This window comes from Pelodiscus sinensis, chromosome 25, assembly GCF_052426305.1.
Source record: "Pelodiscus sinensis isolate ZL-2025 chromosome 25, ASM5242630v1, whole genome shotgun sequence".
Lineage (NCBI taxonomy): Eukaryota > Metazoa > Chordata > Testudines > Trionychidae > Pelodiscus > Pelodiscus sinensis.
Window position 1 is genome coordinate 7,170,297 of NC_143076.1, and position 26,977 is coordinate 7,197,273.

A 26,977-nucleotide genomic window follows, 5' to 3' on the forward strand; every position below is an offset into this window, starting at 1 on the left:
TAGCTTTTGGTGTCATTTGGGTGTTCAATATAAGACTGAGAAAGCCAAACGAGTATCCAAGCAGCAGCTTCTTCAAGATTGGTCCAGCAAACAAAAGAACAGAACTCCACTAGTCATCACCTACAGCAGGGGTGGGCAATAAATTTTGAAGGGGGGGGCACTTTTGAAGGGGTTGGGCCTCAGGTAGAAGGGGCGGGGCCAGGAGAATTTGCATGCTCCCTCACCCGCAGACCCTGATTGGCCTGGAGGTGTGGGAGCACGTGAAGTCTCCTCCCCCACCCTGCCGGGGCATATAGTGCCTAGAGAGAACCAGCAGCTGTTCTGAACAGTTGGCAGTTCCCTCTGGTGCCATGCACCCATGAAGGGGAAAGGGGAGAAGACTTCATGTGCTCCCCCGTCCTCAGGTCTGGATTGGCCTTCGGGCAGGGGAGCAGCAGAGCAGCCGTGGGCCAGATCCAAGGGCTTGGCAGGCCAGATCCAGCCCACGGAAACTGTCTTGCCCACCCCTGGGGTACAGGGTCTGGGAGGGGTTTGTAACCCGAGGCAGGAGGGCAGGAGTGGGTGCAAGGTCTGGGAGGGGGTTGTGACCGGAGGAGGGGATGAAGTGTCTGGGAAGGTGTATTAGGGGCTGGAGCAGGGGTGCAGAAGGTTTAGGTTACAGAGCAAAGGTGCAGGAGGGGGGCAGAGGGTAGGGGGAGGGAGGGGCTGGGGTGCCAGAGGCAGACTTTGGCTTGGAGACCTTACCTAGGTGGCTCCCAGCCAGCAGCCCAGCAGGGTCCTTAACCAAGGTCCCTGCCTTCCACGCCCCTGCACTGCTCACAGCAGCTACAGGGGCCATGTGAACCCAGAGGATGAGGGAGGGGAGGCGCACTGCACATGCTGCCTGTCCAACAAACAGGCAGCTGCTATTGGTCGAAACTGGCCAATGGGAGCCATTGTGGGTGGGAGCAGTGTGCGAAGCCTCTGCCCCCTCCCCTGGGCTCTCAGCATTCACAGAAGCACATGGCCCCGCAGCAGCCAGCTTGCCTGGGTGCCAAGCAGGGGCAGGGAAGGCAGGGAGCCGGCTGAGGCTCTCGTGGGCCGGATCTGGTGACTTGGTGGGCCGGATCCAGACCACAGGTCATATTTTGCAGAGCCCTGACCTACAGCCCCCGACTTAAACCCCTTCAGTGCATCGTTAACAATCTACAATCTATCCTGGAACACAATCCCTCCCTCTCGCAGGCCTTGGGAGATAGGCCAATTCTCTGCTACAGACACCCCTAACCTGAAACAAATTCTTCCCAGCAACCACGCAGCACACCTCCATCATCTCACCCAGGAACCCAGCCCTGCAATCATCTCTGGTGCCAACTCTGTCCACTCACAAGCAACGTCATCAATCTACACAAGCAACGTCATCACAAGACCTAACCACATCGGGGCTCCTACGACTGCATGTCCACCAATGTGATCTACCCCATCCCATGCCAGCAATGCCCCTCGGCCATTGATATTGGCCAAACTGGCCAGTCTCTGTGACAAAAGATTAACGGACACAAATCAGATATTCAAAAGGGTAACACAGAAACCTAGTAATAGAGAGGTAGCCGTGTTAGTCTGATCTTGCTAAAACAAAAGGAAAAACTATGTAGCACTTTAAAAACTAACAAGATGGTTTAATGAGCTTTTGTGGGCCGGACCCACTTCCTCAGATCATATTCTGGAAGAGAATTGGCATGACCATGTATACCAAAGGAATATAATGAAACAAGTGAACACATTATTAAACTGACAAATCGGATTTAGTACAGAAGGTGGGGTGAGAGGGAATAGCTATTTATGAGTCAATGAATGGCTAATCAGGGGTGATAAGTGGGGAAGCTATCTTTGTAATGGTTAAGGTAATTAACATCTTTGTTAAGGCCCATTTGTAAACACAGAAACCAGTTGTTGAACATTTTGTCTTGCCTGGGCACCCACTAATGGATTTCAAGGTGACTATTCTCTTACAAAGCAATTTCAGGAATCAACTAGAGAGCAAATCTGTGGAACTGGCCTTCATATGCAAATCTGACATTCTCTCTCATGGCTTGAACATACAAGGGCTTGGATGGGCCATTATAGTTAACACCCAAACGACGTCAAAAGCTAAGTCATCACTTACAGAACGCTCTATTAGCCTCATTTAGCAAGGACACTTTAATTGACAGGTTTTTCCCCACTCCCCTCCCTATGCAAATAACCCTAACTCACATAGCTTCCCCTCTGGGACATAGTTACGGGTTCCCTGATGAAAATTCACAGGCAGCAGCAGGTTTAAAATAAAAAAAGAACGTGCATCTTCGTGCCACACACAGTGTCAGAGGATGTTATGAAGAGCAAAAGTATAACTGAGGTCTAGAAAGAACGATATAAGTTCATGCAGGATAGATCCATCAACGGCTATTAGCCAAGATGGTCAGGGAGACAACCCCATCCTCTGGGTGTCCCTAAGCCTCTGACTGTCAGTGGGGCAGGATGGCAGGGGAAGGATCGTTTGAAATTGCTCTGTTCTGTTCATTCTCTTTGAAACACCTAGTTGCTATTGGAGACAGGACACTGGGCTAGATGGACCATTGGTCTGACCTGGTGTGGCCCTTCTTATGTAAGAGGGAGCAGCAATGATAGGCCGGCACCCCAAAGTCTGGCTCCCAGGAAAATGTTCTCCTGTTCTCTGAGCGTTGGGACAGCACCCCTTTGGGAAGCAGGGGACCAGCTGCGTGACTGGCGTTGAACCGCTTCAGAACGGGGGTTTCAGCTCAGGGAGAAGCCAGGTGCATTCTGCGCTGCGAAATGCAAACTTCACACATCTCTAGTAATTAGCCGAGGGCAAGATCTGCCATCCCAATCAGCCAGCGTAGAGCCTCTCTGCAGCCCCGCAGGGCAAGTCTCCAGGACAAGTGACATAAGAAGGTTCTTTTGCAGCGAAGGTGGTTTCTCTGGAGGGAAGCTGCTGCCTCCCACGCTACCTGTCATTTCTTGACCTTCAGTGTCTTTCCCGCACTCGCTCCAGCTGAAAGAAACTTCTCCTGCCTGCCACCCTAGGCTCACAGGGCTCTGACAGAGGAGCTGATGGCATAGATGCAAAGGGCCAGGGTGCTGGGGGGAGCCTACCAGCTGCCAGAGAAGGACTCCCCATCCCTGGTACCTTTTGGTTGAATTAATTTGTGAAGGCAGAGGATCTAGGGGGTCTGAGGCCAGGCCCCATCTGATGGCTGGATGGAGAGATACACCCCAGTGGAGGGGGTGGAGTCACAACCCTGCGACTCTCTGCCCCACTCCACTCGAACCTGATGCAACCCCCCAGAAGATTGAAGCTCCTGCCTCGGAGGCCTGTATGTGCAATTTACGTGTTGTACCTGGCTGGAATAATATGCTATGATGCAGGACGAAAAGATGAGGGGGGCTGCTGCAGAGGGAGGTGCATCAGCAGAGATGCATGGGGGGGGGGTGTATTCAGTACCAGGGCAACAGAGGGGGCTACATGGCAGAAGTGAGCTGCATTGGCAGAGTCCCTCGGCTGGAACAGCAAAAGGAGTGGTGCAGTTCAATAGAGCTGAGGGGGGTGCAGGACTGGTGCAACAGGAGGGCTAGGTTTTAAGTACATCAGCAAGCCAGAGGAGGAGGTGGAGACAGAGTCAGCGCGTGTGTTGCACAATGAGGCCTTGGCTAGCCTGGAATAGGCTCTGTGCAGCTCTCTTCAAAAGCTGTTTGCCGCAGCGATCCTATTTTTGTCGTTCCCAGCGAGAGGACGGTGCAGAGAGAGCTGTCCGTGAATGGAGACATGTGCAAACGAACGGCCGATCGCTCCTGCAGACGAGCTCCCCAAGGGCCGCCAGCATGCAGCCAGAGACACAGAAGAGATCACTCACAGCCCCGCGCCTGGAGGACAGAGGCCTCAGCGGGAAATCCACCTGCTCCAGCTCTTAGCAGAAGACTTAAATGGTGGAAATAATGATGCCCCCCCCCCCACACAAGAGCCCCCCCATAACCAAATAGCAGGAGTGCAGCTCCCATAACGTGGTTAAGAGTGGAGAGATGAGCAACATGTATTCAGAGAGGTTTATGAGGGCAAGCTGCCGCACATATATAACTCTAGATTATAGTACCAGAGGCTGCTAGAAATCAGGCACCAAGGACTTCTCTGTTGTCACAGGAGCCGGGGGGTGTATGGGGAGGAGCTGAGACTGGGAGTCGGGGGGGGGGGGGGGGGATGAGTCACTCGGTTTGCAGATTGTTCCAGGAAAAAATGCTTTTAATAACAATAATACTCAGTGCCACCAAGGATCTCAAAGCACTATGCAAAAGTGTGTGAATCCCAGTATGGTCTCTGTTCTGCATACAAAGAGCTGGATTCTTGGCTCTGCTAAATCAATCCACCTTGTACCAGTCAGGCAAAGGGGACTTAAAAGCAGCAGAAAATTCACCCTGCATAGGGCAGCTCCCGCAGGGAAAGGAAAAGAATCCCACTTCCACACCAGCTATCCCTCCCTCAGCCCTGGCACAAGGGGTGGTCACCGAAGGGCGTCACATGAGTGGCACAGGTTACAATTGCCCACCAGCGTAGACAGCAGCTGGAAGCCAGGAGACCAAGGATCTATGACCAACTCCCTGTGGCCCCCTTCTCCCCACTGCCCCCAAGTGGAGCAGAGAATCCAGCTGAGGGAAACTGAGGCACAGAGTCAGGAAGCGATTGCTCCAAGGCCAGGAGATACAAGGCTCATAGTCCTCTCCCAGCTCTTCCGAACTTCACTGCTTCTTAGAAGGCTCCCCTTTCATGTCCAAATGCATTTGCTTGGGCTTAGCAAAGCTGGGGAGTTTTCACAGCTCTAAGCACACCCTGAGGTCTCAGGATACCCAAACCTAGATGGAGAACAGCTAAATAAATATATCACGGGTAGGAGGTCCCCCAGTGACTGTCAAGTGCTGAGATGGTGTGATGAGTGTGGGTGGAGGCCAATATTCCTTCGGACATTTCCCATCCATGGGGAGAATAAATTTTGTTATGTGCGCCGAGACATGTGCGGATATGCACCAGCAGTAGAAACACATGCTGCCAGCTCTGAGCACTATGCTCATCATCTTTCCTGGGTGGCTGCCGCCCACTCATGCAGCTTACGGGGAACACTGGTAGAGACATTGGCGCTACCTCTACACTGCTGGTTTTTTGCGGAAGAGGATATGCAAATGGCGCGCTTATTTGCATATCTTCTTCCGATTCTTTTTGGCAGAAGAGGTTTTGCTGCTAAAAAGCCCCGTGTCGATGGGGCCATGTGTCAGGAAAACCCCCTTTTTCGCAAGATCCTGTAAACCTGTCTACACGGGGCTTTTTAGCGGCAAAACCTCTTCCGCAAAAAGAATCGGAAGAGGATATGCAAATGAGCGCTCTATTTGCATATCCTCTTCTGCAAAAAAAAAAACTGCAGTGGAGACATAGCCTGAGAGACCGAGGACCCACTGCACAGCCATGGCTACTTAGCTAGTGAGAGAGAGGGATGGCATGCATGGCAGTAAAGGTGCAGGTGGGTATGAGAGGTACCCTGTGCCAGCTCTGAGCTTGGCACTCTTGGTCAGTGAGAGCCGAGCTCCGTGCAATTTGTGCCGTGATTACTTCTACGGGGTTCAAATGAGGAATCTCTAATCTGGGCCAGAAATCTGGTAACAGCTACTGTTGTAAATTACCCAACTCCACAGGTAATTTCTGATGAGCTCACTCCTCTCCCCTCTGTGCATGCTCAGTTTCCATAGCAGCTAAGACCTAAATAAAACGGAAACATCTGGTGGAAGCACAGGTAAAGCTCCCTGGGGAAAGAAACCCGCTGGATGGCAGCCAGCAGAGATAACAGCCCCTCTGCAAGACAGTAGTGGCAGAACCTCAGAGATGGGGAGAGGGGAGGGCCTGGGGAAGAAAGAAAGAAAGAAAGAAAGAAAGAAAGAAAGAAAGAAAGAAAGAAAGAAAGAAAGAAAGAAAGAAAGAAAGAAAGAAAGAAAGAAAGAAAGAAAAGAGATGAATGACTCTGGAGTAGGAGCAAATGGACCAGAGCGGAGATCCCCTCCCATTAACGCTGGCTGATAGTGATAGATGTACTGGTAGTAACCTTGATCCTGTGCCATTAGATGCTCCGCTACAGCAGGGAGCTCTCCGTGGCAGGGACTTTCTCAATTACCCCCGTGGAGGGACCTCTCAGCAGCTTGTCCCGTGTGGGGTGCAGACCTCTCCCGCGGAGAGGCTGGGTTTTCTAACAGACCCATCTGAAAAGTGCCCAATGGTACCTGACCGAAAAGGAACAGAGGGAGATGTCGGGCTCCGCCCCTCTTGGTCCATAGCGATTGATGAACCAGCCCAGCAGCATTACATAGCAGTGGGGTCGGCTGGGGTGGCTTTCAGACGCTGCTGGGATTAGCGTGGCAGGGCTGGCAGGGCAGCAGAACCTTGCACCACAAGGTCTGTAGCTCTTCCGGCTGCCTGCAGGGGCAGGATTTGGGGAGCTCTAGGCAGCCTTCGGGGGCTGTGTGTGGCCTTACACTGGGGAGCAAGGGGCAAATGGGTGAGTTTCCTGGACGAGTTAAGTTTGTCTAATGGAACCATTCGGCTCTGAGGCTCTTCCACTCCAGGCAGGTGTGGCCAGAGAGCTGCATGGTATCACAGTCAGACCCTGCCGTGGTCCGCCCGACAGCTGGCTGGGGGGCACTGCAAGCAGGGACTTCCCCATCCCTACCCTAGTCTAACCCCTTCTGGGAAAGACTAGGGAATCGCACAGTGCACTAGCAAGTTAAATGCAATACGTGGGACAGTAGTTTGAAACGTGCTCAAACGTTGCTGAACCTGGGCCTGTAGGAATAAACTCTCCAGCAATCAAACCCAGTCTGTTACGGCCCACTGTTGTATATTCATTAACGAGAGATGGCAATTAGCACAACTTGTTGAGTGGCTTTCCTTCTTTTTTTGCACTAGCTCTCGTTGGAACTTATAAGTAAATCCCAATGGTGGCTTTTCATATTGCATTTGAAAGTGGTGTTTTGCATAAGTCCTACAAGAAAAACAAATGTTGCCCTGGCTCAGATTTGCACCCACTAACATCTCCAGTTACCACACGAGTCTGATTAAAGCATTCAACCCATGAACATGACAGAAAAAACAAACTAACTTGCACTTAGTGTAGGTCCTACACAAACACAGCTGGGAATTTGTGCCTCGTTAGCCCTGAATCCTCTCTTCAGCACAGAGTTTTCCCGAGATCAATTCCCAGGGCAGGGGAGAATGGCGACTCCTTTCCAGCCATCAGGCAGAACGGCAGATGCTCTGTGGCCACTATTCCCAAATCCCCTCCTTGCAGCCTGCACCACATCCTTCCTGGTGAATGGGACCCTCCCCCCCGCTGCAGGGAGAGCGTGAGGAACGTCTTAGGCCACATGTGGACATCTTACCTTTGGGGGAGATGTGCCGCCAGGTGATGGTGGGATCTGGCCTGCCCGTGGCTATACAGGTGAGGCTGATGTTGCCGCCTTCGTTGATGGAGATGTCGGAAGAGATCTCAACAATTTTGGGAGACACTGGAATGACAAACAGGGAGAAGTGAGGCCACCGCCGGGTCCCGTGTGATTGTCCCACTTGCGTTCTCCAGGCTGTGTGTGGGGGCCGGCGGGAGCGGGGACGTTTGTGTGCACACATGTGCATGAGCAGGTGCGACGGTAGGTGGAGTCTCCCCATCGCACTAGCTACAAGCTAAGCAACTGCCCATCGGTCCCCTCAGACATGGCGGCGAAGGAGTTGGGGATTCCTCCATTTCCTTCCCAGAGATGCCAGATGCCCCAATCCCGCCGTAACTTACTCCTCACCCACTGGAATCATGTCCTAACTGGGGAAATACACCCTCCTCGGAGCTCTTGCTGGTGGGGTGCCCAGAGCTCTCTCGTCGTATGGCGCTGATTAACGCCCCTTGTTCCCATCATGGGGATCCTGGAGAGTAGCTGCCAACCCGCGGGAGAGGGAACGCACCTACACCAACCCTGGGATGAGATCCACTAGTGGGACTGGGGCAGCCATTCAGGGGCGCAGGGGGGAAGAGAACCAGATGGAGGGGCAAGTTCAGGGTAGGTAGCCCCCTGCGTTTACCCAGCTCAGCCCCTTTAAAACCTCGTCCTGAGGCAGAGGAAGGGCGGGCTGTCCTGAGGCAGAGGAGGGAAATCAGAGAGGGAGCATGACAGGGACGGGGGGGGGGGGGGGTTGTTGCTCCAGACAAGAGAACTATGGCAAACGGGCCTTCACTTAGGGGGCAGGCGAGAACCGGCTCGAAGCCTGGGAGGGACAGTGGCTCACCGGGAAACCCCCAAGAGGGGAGCCCAGGGGGGACCTGTCAGGACGGAATCACCTGAGACGCATGAACTGGAGCCACCTGACGTGTATGGGGGGCTGAGTCCTGGGGCTTGTGGTGTGGCCTGGGGAATAAGGAAGGAGTGGAGGGAGGGGGAGCTAGCGAAGAGTGGGGGGGGGGGCTGTTATGTGGAGAGGATTTGTGGGGAGCAGCAGAAGATGGCACCGGCCGAAAGCTGGCTCATTGTGAAAATGCCCAGGACACAGAGGTGGTGCTGACCCACAGGGGGCCCTACACAGGCATATTTCAATAAAAAGCGAATAGCAGCCCGCTCCATCTTCTCAGGAAATTATTTAACCTGCCTGTGCCTGGCTCTGGCTCTCCATCCACGGCTTACTGCTGGACGGCAACTCTGCCCAGGACAGGGGGCTGGCAGAACTAGTGGGCCCCCGTCATTTTATACCAGGTGCCACGCCCCCACAGAGGGAGGGGCTTCAGGCAGAAGGGGCGGGGCTGGGAGGCCAGCAATATAAAGGGCCCGAGGCTCTGGCTGCTGCCTCGAGCCCTGGACCCTCTCAAATCACTAAGTCCAGGGGCAACTGTCCCCTTTGCCCCCCCCCCCCGCCCCCACTGGTGGCCTGGCCAGGGATTGCTGACTTCAGAGTCTTGACCCCTTGCTCTTGGCATCTGTCATTTTATACCAGGAGTGGCCAAACGTACTGGTCCTCCGAGCCACACGCAGCATCTTTAGGAGTGTTAGAGCTGGGGCACAGCTAGGCAGGTGCACGCCGTGGGGCTGAAGTCCCAAGACTCCCCTCTCCATTGGACAGAAGCCCCTACCTCAGCACCTCACCACCCCACTGCAGGGCAGTGGTCCTGAGCGCCCCCACCCAGCCCAGTAGATGGGGAAAGGGGGGACACGGAGGGCTTGTGAGCCGCATTTTAATGGTAAAAGCCACATGTGGCTTATGAGTCACAGTCTGGTCACCCCTGCTTTGTACTTTGGCATCACTGGACCCGTGAGGCCTTGTGTTGGGTGTTACCCGGTTTTACTGCTCTCCCTACCTACTTGCCCTGTTGTTTGTCTCTAGCCACCGGTCTGAAAATAAACATGTCCCTTTGCCATGCCCGTTGTGCGTGTTTACACTGCAGCGTTTGGGACAGGTGTCCCCACAGTGGAAGGGAGTTTCCCTGCTGTGATCCCGCCTGGGCCTTTCTGTGGCCAGTTCTGCCCAGTAGAGCAGACTCCATCGGGGGCTGCAGTACAGGGGTAAAGCAGGTCCTGACTACACGGACACCTGAGCAGCAGGAGAAGCATAGAAGGAGCAGAACAGAAAGGAAGCAAGGAGGGAAAGGAAACAGCACTGCCAGACATGTTCCACGGGGCGCCACGCTCCATGCACTGAAGTCAGCTATAGAGCACGGCGAAAGCCAGTGTTGTCTTCAAGTCGTCATTGTCAAGTCCAAGTCGAGTCTCAAGTCGTTACAGTTCAAGTCTCAAGTCGAGTCTCAAGTCCCTAAAGTCACTTTCGAGTAAAGTCTCAAGTCGAGTCTCGAGTCTTAATTTAAAAAAGTCAAGTCACTTTTGTACAAGCCGTCAATATCGGCATTTTCGGACAATTTTTTCACCAAGTCGATTTAACAAAATTAGCAGTTCTCAAGTCGAGTCTCACGTCATAAACAATGAACCCGAGTCGAGTCTCAAGTCGAGTCACCTAGGCGATTTGAGTCCGACTCGTGTTCAAGTCGTGGGATTCGAGTCAACAACTCTGGCAAAAGCCACCCTCAGTGTCACAGGGGTTGTGAGCAGGGGTTGTGATCTGCGTGGTCTCCAGTGGGAGAGGATGTTGAACGTAAGGCAAGCGGGTGTGATAATATGTTAACCAGTTCAGGCCTTTGTTCAGGCCAAGGGCGATGGCGTATAACACCAGCTTGCCTTACCTTCAACACCCCATTGACATCAAAAGCTAAGGATGGGACACTTCTAGCCCACTCAATTAGCCTCATTAGCACCCACACTACAATAGACAGGCCATTTTTTTCTCCCTCTCTCTTTTTATTCTGAGGGTCCCCCTTTTTTTTCTCCACTCCAGATCATCTCATCTGAAGAAGAGGATTGTGCCTGCGAAAGCTCATGATATTATTTATATATTTTTGTCAGTTTCTAAGGGACACGGGACTATTTGCTGTCCCAGCTATGGACTTTTACAGTTGAAAAATAACCAACAGAAATGATCCAATTCTCTTTTAAATTCCATAGGAGTTGTGAAGAACGTCCATAGCACCGTTGAACCTCTCTAGTATGGTACCCGTGGGACCTGACCGGAGTCGAACCAGAGAATTTGCTGGACCCCAGTAGGTCAGTATTATCTAGCAGCATCACCATCGACAAATAATGTAATCTACTTGCCCGTGGCGAGGAGATTACAACCTGGAAGAGCCGGCGCAGAGCAATCTGTGCGTGCGCAGAACAATCCGCACATACGCAGAGCACAGAACCACATGGCTGGCGAACGAGGCTCGCCGCCGCTTGGTGAGCCCTGAGCATCACCAACACTTCCACGGCTCACTAGGCTCGCCAACAACATTTAGGGATAAATTAGATCTAAATAACAGCCCAGAAGCCTGGTGGCTGTAAACAAACTTTATGGGATTGTGGGAAACTTGGCAACACCCATGGTAAGTGAACATCCGGCTCACTGAAATCCTGCCGGACCACGGCTGTGGCCAGATCAGAGAGTGCCGGGCTAGAGAGGTTCACCCTGTACTGCGTTTTCTACGGGACTTTTCAATAAGAGGAAATGTAGGGCCGGATTCTCAGCTGTTGTAGATCAGCGCAGCTCTATTGACTTCAGTGGAGCTATGTTCCCTGATGCCAGTGAAAACCCATGAATAATGTAAAGATCTACTGCTAGAACATAAGAATAGCCAGGCTGGGTCAGACCAAAGGTCCATCTAGCCCAGTGTCCTGTCTGCCGACAGTGGCCAATGCCAGATGCCCCAGAGGGAGGGATCACAACAAGGAATCCTCACATTATCCCTCTCCTGTCACCCACCTCCAGAGAAATTGGGACACCATTCCTACCCATCTTGGCTAACAGCCACTGATGGACCTAACCTCCATGAATCTATCTAGCTCCGTGGTCCCCAACCCGGTACCCGCGGGCGCCATGGCGCCCGCCGGGCCCTTTACGTGCACCCGCGGAGCAATCTGGGTTGGCCCCGCCCCTGGGCGTGCGGCAGGTACCAGCCCTGGGCGCATGGCCGGCCCCGGCCCCAGGTGCGCCGCGCATGCCCTTGCCGGCCCTGGCGCTGGCCTTGGCCTTGCCCCTGAGGGCACCGTGCGTGCCCGCGCCGGCCGCGCGGAACCTGGGCAGCCCCTGCCCGGGATCGCAGCACATGCCGGTGCCGACCTCGAGCGTGCGGCGCATGCTTGGCCCCGCCCCCAGTCACGTGGCCTGTGAGCGGCCCCGCCCCTGTACGCGCAGCACGAGTAGCCCCGCCCCCAGGTGCCCGGCAGCCACAAAATGTTGGGGACCACTGATCTAGCTCCTCTTTGAACCCTGTTAAAGTCCTGACCTTCACAATGTCCTCTGGCAAGGAGTTCCACAGGTTAACTGTGTGCTGCATGAAGAAAAACTTCCTTTTGCTTGTTTTAAATGTGCTACATATTAATTTCATTTGGTGACCCCTAGTTCTTATGTTATGGGAACAAGTAAATAACTTTTCCTTATTCACTTTTTTCACATCAGTCATGAGTCCGGTAGTTGCGCCTCCTTCACCTGGAGAACTCCCTCACAAAACTCCCTGTTCGCTGCCCCTGTTCACTATTTCCATTCTTGACACTCACCCTGACAAGATAGCCCTGGGGTACAGCATCCCCTGGGCTATCCACCCCCTTTATTGCTCTGGATTCCCAGATGTACACAAATAGGGGGTACATATGCAGACCTTTCCAGGGGACCGGCTGCACAAAGTGACAGCAACCGCCTTGCCTCTGCCACACAGGTAAGTTATTCATTGATCCGTAAAGCTCTCCAAGACAGTCTGGAAGGGATTATGTCATGCTAGCACCAGGCAATAAAATAAAATTAAAAAAAAAAAGATGGGCTTTTTTGTGAACGCCAGTGTGATTTAGAGTTTGCGGTTGGAAGTGCAGTTAAAGCACATTTTAAGTGGAAATCAAGGTGGGTAATGAATTACCCTGTGTTCTGAAGGAATGCTGGGAGTTCATTTTCCCTCCTTTGGACACAACAGCAGGTCTGCTAATCATACACCGGAGGCCAACAGCAGACAAGATCCAAGCAGGATGGAGAACTCCATGGGGGCCACGGAGAAGATACAGGATGAAAGGTTGAAAGGTTCAGGTGATCCAAAGCAGCTTTTAATAAGAGACCATCTATCCGGACTGTGGGTACGTCTACACTTTGAGCAGGTGGGGTAATTTCCAGCGTGGCTAGATGTACTCAGACTAGCTCTGACAGGGTTATTGCACTAACGGCAGATGTGTAGCCATGCCAGGATGGATTGACTGTCCTGCGAAGGACCCTATCCGCAACCTCAGGCATGTTCTTGCGTGGCTAACCAGTCAATCAGATACAGGGCAGGAACAGGGCTCTCTGATCTGGAAACTCCATCTCCGGCTCCCATGCAGATGTACGCTCTATGCTCCTATTTGGGCCAATGCCCCAGCACGGGGTTAAGTCGCGCCGTGCTGCTCAGAGATCGACGTATGCTGGTATGGTTTTAGTTACCCTGACAGGCTGGCCCTTAGGCCCGTGGCCCTTCAGGGAGAATCAAGACCTAACTGGCCCATGACAACTCTGTAAGCCACACCTGGGAGCCACATACAGGTGTTCCCGGTGCTGGTCCATTAGTCGACTGGCCATGAGACCATCTGGGCTCTAGACAAGTGCATGTGTGGGGGGCTGCTCTGATAAGCCAGCGAGAGGAAGGAAGACAGTGCTCTCCGTGGGGAAGGCATGGGACACAGGCCAGGGCAGGCAATAATTTCTGATGGGGGAGGTCACTCCAAGAATCTGGAAAGTGCTCGAGGGCCACACTCGTCCGTGATATTAATGGAGGAGGTGTGGGGTCTGGGAGGGAGGTTGGGTGTAGAAAGGAGTTTGTGGTGAAGGGATTGGGGTGCTGGAGGGAGTGTGGGGTCTGGGAAGGAATTTGGGTGAAGGAGGCAGTTGTGTCCTGGGACAAGGAACTGGGGTGCAAGATACAGGGTCAGGTAGGGGGTACGGGTGCAGGAGGGGGAAACAGATTGGGGGGAGGGCAGGGCTCGGGTGCCTGAGGCAGGCTCTGGCTGGGACACTTACCTGGGTGTCTCCCAGCCAGCAGCCCAGCAGGTTTTTCAGGCAGACTCCTGGCCTGTCCTGACCCCGCACCAGCTTCAGGGGCCATGTGGGTCTATGAATATCTGCGAGCCTGAGGGGAGGGGAAAAGGAGTGCTTCATGAGCAGCCTGTTCTTCAGACAGGCAGTTCCCATTGGCTGGAAACTGGCCAATGGGATTGTGCTGGGGGCGGGGGCAGTGCACAAAGCTCTCCCCCACTTCCTCCAGGCTTCTAGCTATTCAAAGACAAACAGGGCCCTGGAGTGGCTTTTCTGAATGGCGCGGGGGTAGGGGGCACAGCCAGGGAGCCTGCCTGAGTCTCCCTGTTGCATCCACGAGCCAGATCCAGTGGCCTGGTGTACCATAACAACACCTCAACCAAGGCTAGAGCCACACTGTGCTAGGAGCTGTATGTAAATACAATAAGAGACAGTCGCTGCCTGATGAGCTTACAGCAGTGTTTCCCAAATGGTGCTCCGCAGAACCCCGGAGTTCCACGAAGTGAAAATAAGGGTTCCGCAAGAAAATTCCATTACAATAACATTTTATGACTTACAACATAATCATTAATATTTAAGCATTCATGAATTTTATTGAAAACAATGTTCATTTGTGTTGATCTCATGACCTTGTTTAGCATTTGTTTATTATTATCCTTATCTGTGGTCTACTTTTTCAGTTCCATATATAAGACTTATAAGAGGTTCCGCAAAATTCTTTCAAGTTTAAAAGGGTTCCATGGCCACATAAAATTGGGAAATGCTGGCTTACAGTCTCAATAGACAAGGCAGACAAAGAAAGTATTATCCCCATCTTACAGATGGGGACCTGAAGCAGAGAGAGACCAGGGGACAAGAGGAGGCAACTGAGCCCAAATATTAGTGCAGTGCGTTATCCTAAGACCGTCCTTCCTTTCTCATGCAGCTCTGGGCCGTTCAAGGGGAACCCTTCACGATTTTAAAACTACTGAATTCATTGTCATCACGCCTGGCTTGTTTTGTGGCGCTCACTGTGGTTTACTGTAATTGCGCCTACATTAGCATTAGCCACTCCCGCCTACATGGCATCGACTGACCACTGTGAAGCGTTGCCATGTTTTAAAGCACAGTGTGAGGAGGCAGAGTTAAGGTTAATCTTTGAATTCTGCCATTCCTCACTCGGGAGCGTTTGCATTCTCTTTCTTACCCTGGCGCTAGCTGTTAGATTTGTTTGAAGGCCTCGGACGGTTTTCACCGAGCGTATAATAGTATGTAATCAGTTGATTAAGCACTTTCTGACCTTTCTACATAAATCCCCTTTGCTATGTGAGCCGTAATCATTAGCCACTTATGCACCAACTGGCAACGAGCCCATACCCACACCCGCATCACAGGATGGGACTGGGAGGAGCCTTTGTGTGTCCAAGGAATGAAAAACTTTGCCACAATCCACGTCAGCTGCAGCGAGGCAGAGGTGACGCCGGAGTACCCAGGACGTAAACGAGAGTGACAGGGGTAGAGGAGCCTTTAGTTACCCTTTCAATTAAATATGCAATGTTCAGATTTAGCACGACAGTTATTGTATGCAAATGAAATGTTTGAATAATTAATTGAATAAATTATTTAAAATGCCTTTCTTGAGAGGGAAAAGATAGACTGTAAGAATTTGCTCCACGAGGGAGAAAAGCCTTAATAAATAAGTGATCGTAAATATAAATCTGGTATTATTTAACATTCAATAGTAGTCCCATTATGTCTCTATTAAAATGCTTTATTATTTGGTCAGGGTTTCTACAGTCAGGGGGCGGGCGTGGGGAATCTCCAGCCGAATGGAAGATGCAGACAGTTCTGCACCCAGATGAGAGATGAATAAATAAAGAAATAGAGGCTTCCGGGTGGGAGTTCTCTGCTTGCTACCAGCCTTTTTGCCCCTAGCATCTCTCCTGCTCAGGAGTGATTCAACTTGGCAGCGCCAGGCTGGGCTGCTCCCGTGTCAGCATGCAGGTCTCCCTAGAGCGGGGCCTGTGCGTTTGCTGATCTCGTTTTCTTTGCCGTGGCACTGGGAAAGGGGCTGATTGTGTTGTGAGATGGATGGCTAGCCCCTTTTGTGGGGTCCCCAGAACATACCCCGGCTTTGTCCCATGGTCAGTTTTCACCCCCCCACACACACTACACATGCCGTAAAACAGAGTACTTAGCTATCTAAGTAAAAGAAATGGTGCACACAGGAGTTGTATATGTACAGGAGAGGTGTGTATCACAGTTCCTGTTAAGGTGCGCAGCTGCGCAGCCGCACACTAAAATTTCTTCCCATGCTCACCTCCCCTGGAGAGCCGTACAGAAGCACTCGTACAATTGGTGACTATTCCAGCAGGCGGGACTGGCTGAGACGGCGTGGTGAGGCTGCCAGCAGGGCGGGATGAGGGGGGGGGAGGCCTTCTCTGGTGGCCGGGGGGGGGGGGGGCTGAGGCCTGTTCTGGACGCTGGGGCCAGGAACGGGTCCTTCCACATGGCAGAATGAGGAGGGTGTGTGCTCCGGTGGCCAGGAATGGGACTTGCCACGTGGCGGGATGTGTGTGTCTGCTCCAGCAGCAGGGAACAGGACATGTCACACCGTGGGAGGTGCCGGGTATGTGTGTGCATTAATAAATTGGGTGCCCCAGTGGCACACATCCAAACTAGCACACAAGACCTCAATATTAGCTGGAGTACCGTGTCCAGTTCTGGGCACCACATTTCAAGAAAGATGTGGAGAAATTGGAAAGGGTACAGAGAAGAGCGACAAGAATGATTAAAGGTCTAGAGAACAAGACCTATGAAGCCAGGCTTCATGAACTGGGCTTGTTTAGTTTGGAAAAAAGAAGATTAAGGGGGGACATGATAGCGGTTTTCAAATATCTAAAAGGGTGTCACAAGGAGGAAGGAGAAAATTTGTTCCTCTTGGTTTCTGAGGACAGGACAAGGAGTAATGGGCTTAAAGTGCAGCAGGGGGGGTTTAGATTGGACATTAGGAAAAAATTCCTAACTGTCAGGGTGGTCAAATATTGGAATAAATTGCCAAGGGAGGTGGTGGAATCTCCCTCTCTGGAGATATTTAAGAACAGGTTAGATAGACATCTGTCAGGGATGGTGTAGGTGGAGCTTGGTCCTGCCTTGAGGGCGGGGGGCTGGACTCGATGACCTCTCGAGGTCCCTTCCAGTCCTATGATTCTATGAATATTGGTGCACAAGTCGAAACTCACTCCGCTCATGGTTGGAAAATCTTAGCCGGTACCCTGGTGTGTATATGCTGGGGTTGCCAGATGTCTGGTATTGGCCCGGACAGTCCAGTATTTGTGGCCTCTGTCTGGTAAAAAAACCCAGAAAACACCGGACATGTAAAATGTCCAGTATTTTCTGTTTTTCTCGGACGGAAGGCCACATGGGACATTCTTCCCCTTCCGCGACCGGCAGGGGGCGGGGGGAGCAGGGAGATTTAAAGGTGCAGTGACCTTTTTTTTTTTTTTGCTCAACCAATTTTTTTTCCTGCCATGTTCTGTATTTTTTTTGAAACTATCTGGCAACCCTAGTATATGCATATATGTTCACACAGAAGCACACCAATTTGGGCCATGCACATAAATGCCACGTACTTCCCCCCCCCCCCAGAATATGCCTGCATACAAACTTGGACCCCCGTCAGACACACGTGGTGCATGTACACAGCAACACACGTCAGTAGCTTTGGGAGGATTGCACCCCCCCCGCACACTGACGTGTCTGCCCCCCATACAAGCACGTTCTTCCTGAGCCCTTTACCAGGCGACACTCACTCCCGGCCGCTGACAGGGTGACTGATGTCCTCTGTGATCCCCGTTCCAGCCTGGTTTTATAGCCCTCCCTTATTTGCATAAACATCTCCGGCTCTGCCTCCTCACTCTGCCCATGCCACCTCCCCAGTATCATTATTTTCCCATCCATCTTCCCTGTCCTCAAGCGCAAGGGATGTGCCGACGGAGCCGCTCTTCTCCCCTGACATTATGTCCTCGTTCATTTCCCCGGCCACACTTCCCCACCTTGCCCCTTATGTTCTCTCTGGAGCATCGGTTCCTAATGCCACCCGCTCTAGCAGTGTCCATGGTGCTCAGCTCAGACAAGAGCACCCCAGATTTCAGTCTCTTCCCTCAGCCAGAGCTGAATAAACCAAACTTCCTGGGTCTGCACAGCTGGACTGGATATTTCACAGGGACGGGGGAAATTCCAGCGCTTCCACCCGAGCCAGAAAGCAGCTGGCGTCTGCAGCTGATCTTCCTTGCCCCTGAAAAGACATCCCCTCTAGGCGATGGACGCGAGGAAGCGGAAGCCAGTCAGGAAGCCCCAACACACACACACCTACTGGGAGGTTGTGCCAGAACCTCGCTCCTTGGACACTTAGAAACCTTCTAATTTTTAGCCTCAATTTATTCATGGCCAGTTTCTCCCCATCGGCACCCCAAACTGCAGTCTACATAAGAAAGCTATTGGCCGTTCTCAACCTGCTCTCCTCACACTGACCTAGAAGCGAAAGGCCCTCCAGCTAGGGCCCCACCAAGGTCAAAGCCATGCAAAATGTGCCAGGAGCTGTGCATTTCGGACTCCTCCCGTGGAATCTGGCGTTTGTGTGCTTCTAGCTATCCTATCCTGTCCACATTTCCCAGGGGAGACCAGCATTGCTCAGACTGGGGGTCCTGACCTAAAGGGGAGTTGCTGGAGGATCACAAGGTTATTTAGGGGGGGTCACAGTATTGCCACCCGCACGTCTGTGCTGCCTGCAGAGCTGGGAAACTGGAGAGCGGTGGCTGTAATGTTGGTTGTGGGCCCCGCTCTGCAGACAGTGCCCCACCAGCAGCAGTACGGGTAGTGAATATCCTACCCATGTCGCCCTTACCCCTGCACAGCTGCTTTCAGCGCTGGGCACCCGGAGAGCAGCAGTTGCTGACAAAGGTCCCAGCGCCACAGACAGCACACAGAAGTAAGGGTGGCAATGCCATGCCGGCCGTCCTTACATCTGTGCGGCTCCTGGCGGTAGCTCTGCCTTCAGAGCTGGGCTCCCAACCAACAGGCACCGCTCTCCAGGGTATGTCTACACTACCCTCCTAGTTCGAACTAGCGGGGTAATGTAGGCATACCGCACTTGCAAATGAAGCCCGGGATTTGAATTTCCCGGGCTTCACTTGCATAAGCGGGGAGCCGCCATTTTTAAAACCCCGCTGGTTCGAACCCCGTGTAGCGCAGGTACACACAGCACGAACTAGGTAGTTCGAACTAGGAAGCCTAGTTCGAACTACCGTTACTCCTCATTTCACGAGGAGTAACGGTAGTTCGAACTAGGAAGCCTAGTTCGAACCAGCGGGGTTTTAAAAATGGCGGCTCCCCGCTTATGCAAATGAAGCCCGGGAAATTCAAATCCCGGGCTTCATTTGCAAGTGCGGTATGTCTACATTACCCTCCTAGTTCGAACTAGCGGGTTAGTGTAGACATACCCCAGCTGCCCAGCTCTGAAGGCAGCGCTGCCACCAACAGCAGAGCAGAGGAAAGGGTCACAGGGCCTTAAGCTCCCCTCCAATAACTTTCAGGACAGGACAAGAAGCAATGGGCTTAAATTGCAGCAAGGGAGGTTTACGTTGGACATTAGGAAAAACTTCCTGTCAGGGTGGTTAAACACTGGAATACATTGCCTAGGGAGGTTGTGGAATCTCCATCACTGGGGATATTTAAGAGCAGGGTAGATGGACATCTACCAGGGATAGTTTAGACCATGCCTGGTCCTGATGTGAGGGCAGTGGACTGGGCGTGATGCTCTCTCGAGGTCCCTTCCAGTACGAGCATCCTATAATTCTATGAACCTTGCGACCCTCACACGGCTCCTTCTTGGGTCTGGACCCCTACAACAGCAAGGCTGTGACATTTCTGCTTCAAGTAGCTGTAATCATGAACTCTGACCATTTATAAAATCCTATGACCATAAAACTGAGCAAACTGGACTGTGAATTTGGCAGTGCCCTACCTACCTGCCTTTACTGGCTCCCTGAGCCATGATGGGCTTCCTGGTCCTATCCAAACCCCATTCCCTACATCTCCATTCACACACACGTTTTTGGCATATACAAATCCCTCATTAGCTGCCCTCAGACCTTTCCATCGGGCTGTCCCTCCTGCTTGTTTCTCTGAGGGAACAGGGAGAAAATTGGGAGAGAGGCTCCTTTCATAATATCTGTGTTGTGAAGAAGGACTTGCAAATGCCAAGCAATCAGTGTGTGCCATTCTAACTCCATGTTATTTGAACAGCAAAATGCAAAGGGCTTGATTCTTCTGTCACCCCTGTGCAAATGAGAAGTAACTCGACTGAAGTCAAGGGTGTGATGCCAATAAAAGGGAGGAAAATCAAGGTCCCAAGGCCACGTTTTTCATTGCTTTCTGCCTCCATTTCTCCATCGGCTTTAAGGGAGCCGTTCGTTATTATTTATTTCTAGGCCGTGCGAGGCCACTGTTGAGATGGGAGTCCCCATGGCCCTGACCAGGCAGAATTGGTTAAATGGGGCTGCCCTGACCAATAAAATGTGTGTTTACCTCAGTTTACATTCAATTAGTCAACAAGGTCCTTGGGACAGCTACAGGGGCAAAGTGGTTCCTCAAAGATTAGCTAAAGCAGGGGTCTCAGATTTGGGCCACGTGCCGCCACGGGCCAGAGCAGTTGCACAATCTGACCGGAGAGTCCCGGTGGGCCGGGCGGGGAGGGGTTTCTGTTTCTCTCCCTCAAGTCCTGCCCCTTCCTGCCATTGCCCCACCCACTCCCTGTATGGCACCCCCTCCCCCCAGGACACGGCTTTGGACATTACCAGGAGGTCTGGTGCAGTGTGGTGGCAGCGGCTGGGCACCCCTGGACAATTGGTCCACTGTGCTCTGCTTCCCCATGGCTCCTGCCACGCTGCGCCAGGACCCCCCGGTAATCCCTGAAGCCTCCTCCTTTGGGGCAGGGTGCTGTGGAGGAAGGGAGGGATGGCAGTAAGGGATGGGCTTTGGGAAATGGGAATGGACAGGCACCCCCCAACCTACTGGGACTATTGGGCCAGATTGTGCAACTGCTCCAATAGGCTGGAAGTTTGAGACCCCCTGACCCTCCAGCACAGAGTCAGGCCATCACCTACCCAGCAACCAGCCACTGTCAATGCAGGGGGACAGGGACAGATCGACCTACACCGTAACAAGCAACAGCCTGGGCCCTTTTCACAACCAGACCCCATGTCTTCGTCTTCACAGCAAAAAGGGACTTTATCCAGGGGTAGCCCTCCGGAACACGGGGGAGTGGACAATAAAAATTGGTGGGACCACACCAGGCTAGCTACCTTCCTGTCCTTCTCGCTCTCTTTCACCTGACAAATCACAGCATTCAGCATTTGGAAGAGAGCCTGGCATGAACGTTTGGCTTGCAATGTTCCTGGGAATGTGTAGGGAGGCAACGATAAAAACAAATCCTTATTTTACCTTGTACCAAGTTTTAGCTACCAGAGAGTATTTTATCTTTATGTCTCTTATACCTATTTCTGACTTGAATATCTGTGCTTGTACTCACTTACAATTCTGGTCGTTTAATACACTTCTTGTATGTTAAATCAAACCTAGTCCAGGACAGTGTTGAAGCTGAACTGTTTCCTAACTGCAGTTAGAGGAGCAAATTTTCTATATACTGATCCCTCTTAGGGAAACCTCTGAGCTGCCCTGGGGGGCAGAACACACATTTGGGGGGAAATTCAGGATTGCGAGCAAGTTGGGATCTCCCTGCAAGAGCCAGAGTGGGGCTGGTGTAGGGCTGACAGGCTGCTGGGAACGGAGTTGCTGGAACAGGACAACAGCTGTACGCGGACACTCAGCGTGTGACCTGCGTGCGCTCTGTCTGGGAACAGGGAAGGAGCTACAACTGCAGCGCATTCTGAAGCAGCCGAAGTTGCAGAGTAGGAGATGACATCACCCCCTTGGGTCTGGAGGTGACACCACCCTAGAATCATAGAATCATAGAGCTGGAAGAAACTCAAGAGGTCATCAAGTCCAGCCCCCTGCCCAAGGCAGGATCAACCCCAACTAAATCAACCCAGCCAGGGCTTTGTCAAGCCGAGACGTAAACACCTCTAGGGATGGAGATTCCACCCCCTCCCTAGGGAATCCATCCCAGTGCTTCACCACCCTCCTAGGGAAATAGTTTTTCCTAATATCCAACCTGGACCTCCCCCACTGCAACTTGAGCCCATTGCTCCTTGTTCTGCATCCGTCACCACTGAGAACAGCCTCTCTCCAGCCTCTTTGGAACCTCCCTTCAGGAAGTTGAAGGCTGCTCTCAAATCCCCCCTCGCTCTTCTCTTCTGCAGACTAAACAAACCCAAATCCCTCAGTCACTCCTCATAGGTCATGCGCTCCAGCCCCCTACTGGACTCTGTCCAGTGCCTCCACATCCTTTCTATAATGGGGGCCCCAGAACTGGACATAATACTCCAGATGTGGCCTCACCAGAGCCAAATAAAGGGGAATAATCACTTCTCTAGATCTGCTGGCAATGCTCCTCCTAATGCCCCTAATATGCCATTAGCCTTCTTGGCTACAAGAGCACACTGTTGACTCATATCCAGCTTCTCATCCACTGTAACTCCCAGGTCCTTTTCTGCTGAACTGCTACTTAGCCATTCAGTCCCCAGCCTGTAAAAATACTTGGGATTCTTCCGTCCCAAGAGCAGGACTCTACACTTGTCCTTGTTGAACCTCATCAGATTTCTTTTGGCCCAATCCTCCAATCTGTCCAGGTCAATCTGGACCCTATCCCTGCCCTCCCGCGTATCTACCTCTCCCCCTAACTTAGTGTCAGCTGCAAACTTGCTGAGGGTGCAATCCATCCCCTCATCCAGGTCATTAATAAAGATGTTGAACAAAACTGGTCCAAGAACCGATCTTTGGGGCACTCCACTAGAAACCGACCAGCAACCTGACATCGAGCCGTTGATCACTACCCAGTGGGCCCGACAGTCTAGCCAGCTTTCTGTCCCTTTTACCCTCTCCTCACAAGTCTCTGTGGCTCTCCACTAAGTCCCCTTGGCTCTTGGGCTTCTGAGGCACCTGAGGATTCCCTCAGGAGAGAGGATTCCACCGCCCCAATAGCTGGGGGCAGAGCCAAACCATGAGGCGTGCTCCCATGAACCTGGGCTGGCAGGATGGTTAATAAGCAACGTCCGCGCTGTCATAATTACAGCAGTTCTAAAGCTGCTCTGATTTATGAAGCACCCCCCCCCCCAAACTAACTTTCGATTGTGAGAAGTGGTGGGAGATCAGGGGAGAGCAAGAATAACACTCCCTTTCCCACCCCGACCTCCGGTGTGCTGAGCCTAGCTATGTAAAGCTGAATGCAGCTGAAGAAATGAAATGAGAAGCCAGGAACAAAAGGGACATACATAACAGCCTTAATAAGCAATTAATAAATACCTAATAGCAATTGCTCTCTTTAAAATAAGGCCTAATGAGATGTGTCATATGCTGCAGAGACGTGTCTAAATGATTTCCAAAGCCGATAACAGAGCCTGTTGGGGTAGCACGGCTCTTCTGAGCTGGAGGACATACAATTATTTACACATATCTCTGCCGCATGTTATATGATAAGGCATTATCGTAATTCATCGCGGGGGAGGGGGAGGAAAGGCGGTTCCAATCAGGCATAAGTAAAGTATTTGCGGACACTGATGTAAATCACAGAGCAAGCAGCAGGGTTCTGTTGACACACACTGGGACTGAGCGCCCAAATGGTGCACGATCCTGATTTCATTTACACCAGCTCACGCCGAGTCTAGCTCCACGGAAGTCACTGCGGAACCATCAGAGTAGCAGTGTTGTCAGAGGAAAATGGGAAACGAAGTACCCAGTCGTTTTCTTCCTGACTTCTGGGCCTTCTTTACCAAGTCTGGATTCAGATTTTGATCGTTCCAGATAATTCAGGGAGGCCTGTTGGGAGATTTGTGTCCAAGAGGGGAAGCAATATGGCCTAAAGCAGGGCTACTCAGCACACGGCCCGCAGGACGCATGCAACCCACGGCCTGTTTGTTCACGGCCCATGGTCAGTTTGGGTTTCCGTGGGGCTCAACACACAGTCCGCGGGTGGGATCCTTTGAACATGGCCTCCACTGGGAACATGCTCCACAATGGTGAGGCGTCTCCCAGGTAGGATGAGCATTGAAAGATGCAAGTGGATGGGTTGGCTGGAACAGACAGGTACAAGGTGTCGGCGTTTCTAGCCCCCAGGGAGAAGGTGCCGGGAGCACCCAGGTATTGTAGGAAAGGAGCTATTTGCAAATATTTGCATATATATTTGCATATGTATGCAACCACACTTAAGTTGTGGCCCTCAGCATGTGCAGGGAGTATCATTGTGGGCCCCGGGGCTTCCAAATGATTGCTAGTCATTGACCTCAGGAGTACCACTTCACCTCCTCGTGTTTCAGTTCCTTGATCTGTAAAATGATGACAACCATACAGGAAACCTTTGAAAAGGGTCTTGAGATCAATGGAAGAAAAGCGATCGATAGAGCCAGGTCTTACTAGGAAATATTGAGCATTGTGGATCTTGATCTTAGTTCAGATTGCAAATATCCACAAAACTTGCGAGTTGTTTGGATCTGGGGATTTATTTCAGTCCTTCTCTAGTTTTTGGTTCTGCTGCACCTCATTCCCTGGGCTCTGTATAGATTCACCTGCTGCCCTTCCCCACCCTCAAAATTAAACTAGACACCAAATCTTTCTAACAGGAAGAAAAGGTTCAGTTATTATTTGATCCATTTTAGCCAACCCCCTAAAGAAGGAAAGGACGTGTTTCGAGTAATGATTCTGGGTTGGGTTCATCTCTGTTGCAAATGAAGACAGGCAAAAGCAGAGATTGGGCCCAAACCAATATTCTCCTTCTGAACCCTTGGCCTCAACTTTGGAGAAATCCAAGTCCAAATCTGGACTTTGCAGCTAAACCGTACTGCTAAAATGGAGTGGCCCCCAAACTCCAAATAGGAACAGTCCTGGCTAGAAATCCAAACTCTACCGCAAGCTACAGGCTAAAATAACCAAGTGAGGAACTTAAAAACCAACAAGTAGTCTTCCAGCACCTTAGGCTATGTCTAGACTGCAAGCCTCTTTCGAAAGTGGCTTTTTCGAAAGATACTTTCAAAAAAGCCTCTTTTGAAAAAGAGTGTCTAGACTGCAAGCAGTACTTTTGAAAAAGCAAGCCGCTTTTTCGAAAGAGAGCACCCAGACAGTCTGGATGCTCTCTTTCGAAAAAGCCCTGTTTGCATTCAAGAACGCCTTTTTTCGAAAGAGCACTTTTGAAAAAAGGCGTTCTTCCTCGAGAAATGAGGAGTACCGCCATCGAAAGAAAAGCCGCGTTCTTTCGATTTAATTTCGAAAGAACGCGGCTGTAGTCTAGACGCAGGTGAAGTTTTTTCAAAAAAACTCTGCAGTCTAGACACAGCTTTAGAGATTAACAAAACATGTAGATGAGATCAGGAGCTTTCGTGGGCAAAACCCAATCCTGCAGTGGGCGGTGCCCACAAAAGCTCACTATCCCATCTACATGTTTTGTTTGTCTCTAAGGTGCTGAAAGACTATTTGTTGCTTTTTTACGTTTTTCCAGTTACAGACTCACACGGCTCCCCCTCTGAAACAAGTGAGGAACATCACTCAAAGAAGCAGGATAGAACAGCACAGAGCAGGATCTTCTCCAGTCAAATCCAGGGGTGAGTCACCTTTTGCAACACTCATTAATCACTGTTCTAGCCTTGCAAATAAAAGTGTTGAGCTGGATGAAATTCAATCCACAATCGCACTTCTCCAGGAGCCAGTGGGTAATGGAGGAGCTGGGGTAGGGGAAAGGGAAGCAGAAGGCGTATATGGTTGAGAGGGAAGAGAAAGAGAGAGACAGACAGAGAGCAGGGGGCGCATCTGGGTCTGAATGAAGGATAGACTAGATAGGGTGTGTCTAAACCGCAAAGTTATTCCAAAATAACCATGCGAGCGTCTACACAGCAATTCCTTTATTTCAAAATAATTTTGAAATAATGGACGGCCTATTCTGAGTTCTGTAACCCTCATTCTGCTCAGAATAACGGCTGTTCTGAAATAGCTGTTTCGAAATAAGGCATGTGTAGACACTCCACTGCTGCTGTTTCGAAATAGCCCCTCACCAGGGCCATTCTGAGTTCCTCCTGGGGCTCTAAATCGAGATAGCACGTCTACATTAGGGAAGCCGGCATCGGACTCATTTTGAGGCTTCCCTGCAGTGTAGATGTGCTATTTCGGAATAAGCTATTTCGGAATAACTATAGCTTATTTTGAAATAACTGTGCAGTGTAGACATAGCCATAGATGGATGTGTTCAGGGATGAAAGGAGGATAGATTAGACAGATGGGTATGGATAAGGGATGGATGGATGGACGGATGGATGGGTAGAAGAATAAAATAGGTACTGATGTATTTGTTATTCTGAAATCTTAAACTCCTGTCTATACTTCAGGAACCCACTGTCTGTTTTACTCCATGTTATGGTAGGGAGTTCCCCTGGAAAAGGAAGAAATCCTGTGCAGTACAGGTAGAAATAGGACACCTTGCAAGACTCCTATGTCCTCCATCCAGTTTCTGAGATGCATCCAGAGAGGACGGACGGGAGCTCTGAACAAGAGCTCTGTGTAAGATGATTAGCTTGTCTCTCTCCCCAACAGCCGTTGGTGCAGTAAGAGACGCCACCTCACCCATCTTGTCTCTCTAAAAGCCTGGGACCAGCATAGCTACAACTCCGCAGCAAACAAGGAGGGCTCTCCAAAGCTGCCTCCAAAGTAACCACACTATCAGCTGAACACACAATGACTCTCTCTCGCTGTCTCCCCGGCCCTCCTCGATCACAAGACCGTGGTACTTCCCAGCTGTATCGGTCTCATCCTACAAGGCCTCGGAGCTGAGGGTGTCTCTGTTAATCCCCTTGTGAGATGTCACCGTGCAGGAGTGAGCTGAGAAGTCCTGAGAGAGAGGGAGAGTGAAAGTTTGAACACTACTCCTTGTTAATACAAAGCTTGTCAAACGCATCACCTAGAAATGCTGGATGTCTTTATTAGATTCCTTTATCTCTCCCTGAGATCGGAGGGACACGACTGGATGATTCTCAGTGGAGATGTCATCATCCAGAAACTAATTAAAGGCTGTGCAGGAAGTCGGGCCCGGCACACTCAGGAGAACAAAACGCATTAGCAATTGGAGTCAAGGAAAATATTACAAATGAACTTTAGCTCAGA

At 51.5% G+C, this 26,977-nt stretch overlaps 1 protein-coding gene and 1 long non-coding RNA gene across 6 annotated transcripts in view; one reads left to right on the forward strand and one right to left on the reverse strand.

Moving 5' to 3' along the window:
* LOC142824445 (uncharacterized) overlaps positions 1-4,226 on the forward strand; it is a 29,441-nt gene extending 25,215 nt beyond the window's left edge. Inside the window, exon 3 of the long non-coding RNA XR_012899318.2 lies at positions 3,766-4,226. This is a non-coding gene — a long non-coding RNA (uncharacterized LOC142824445). The remainder of the gene's footprint in view (positions 1-3,765) is intronic.
* LOC102451467 (neurotrimin) overlaps positions 1-26,977 on the reverse strand; it is a 740,339-nt gene that overhangs the window by 92,296 nt on the left and 621,066 nt on the right. For all 5 annotated transcript variants that reach the window (XM_075909354.2, XM_075909355.2, XM_075909353.2 and 2 more), the window contains one exon: positions 7,450-7,575. In XM_075909354.2, the coding sequence (XP_075765469.1) occupies positions 7,450-7,575 (126 nt within the window). The remainder of the gene's footprint in view (positions 1-7,449; positions 7,576-26,977) is intronic.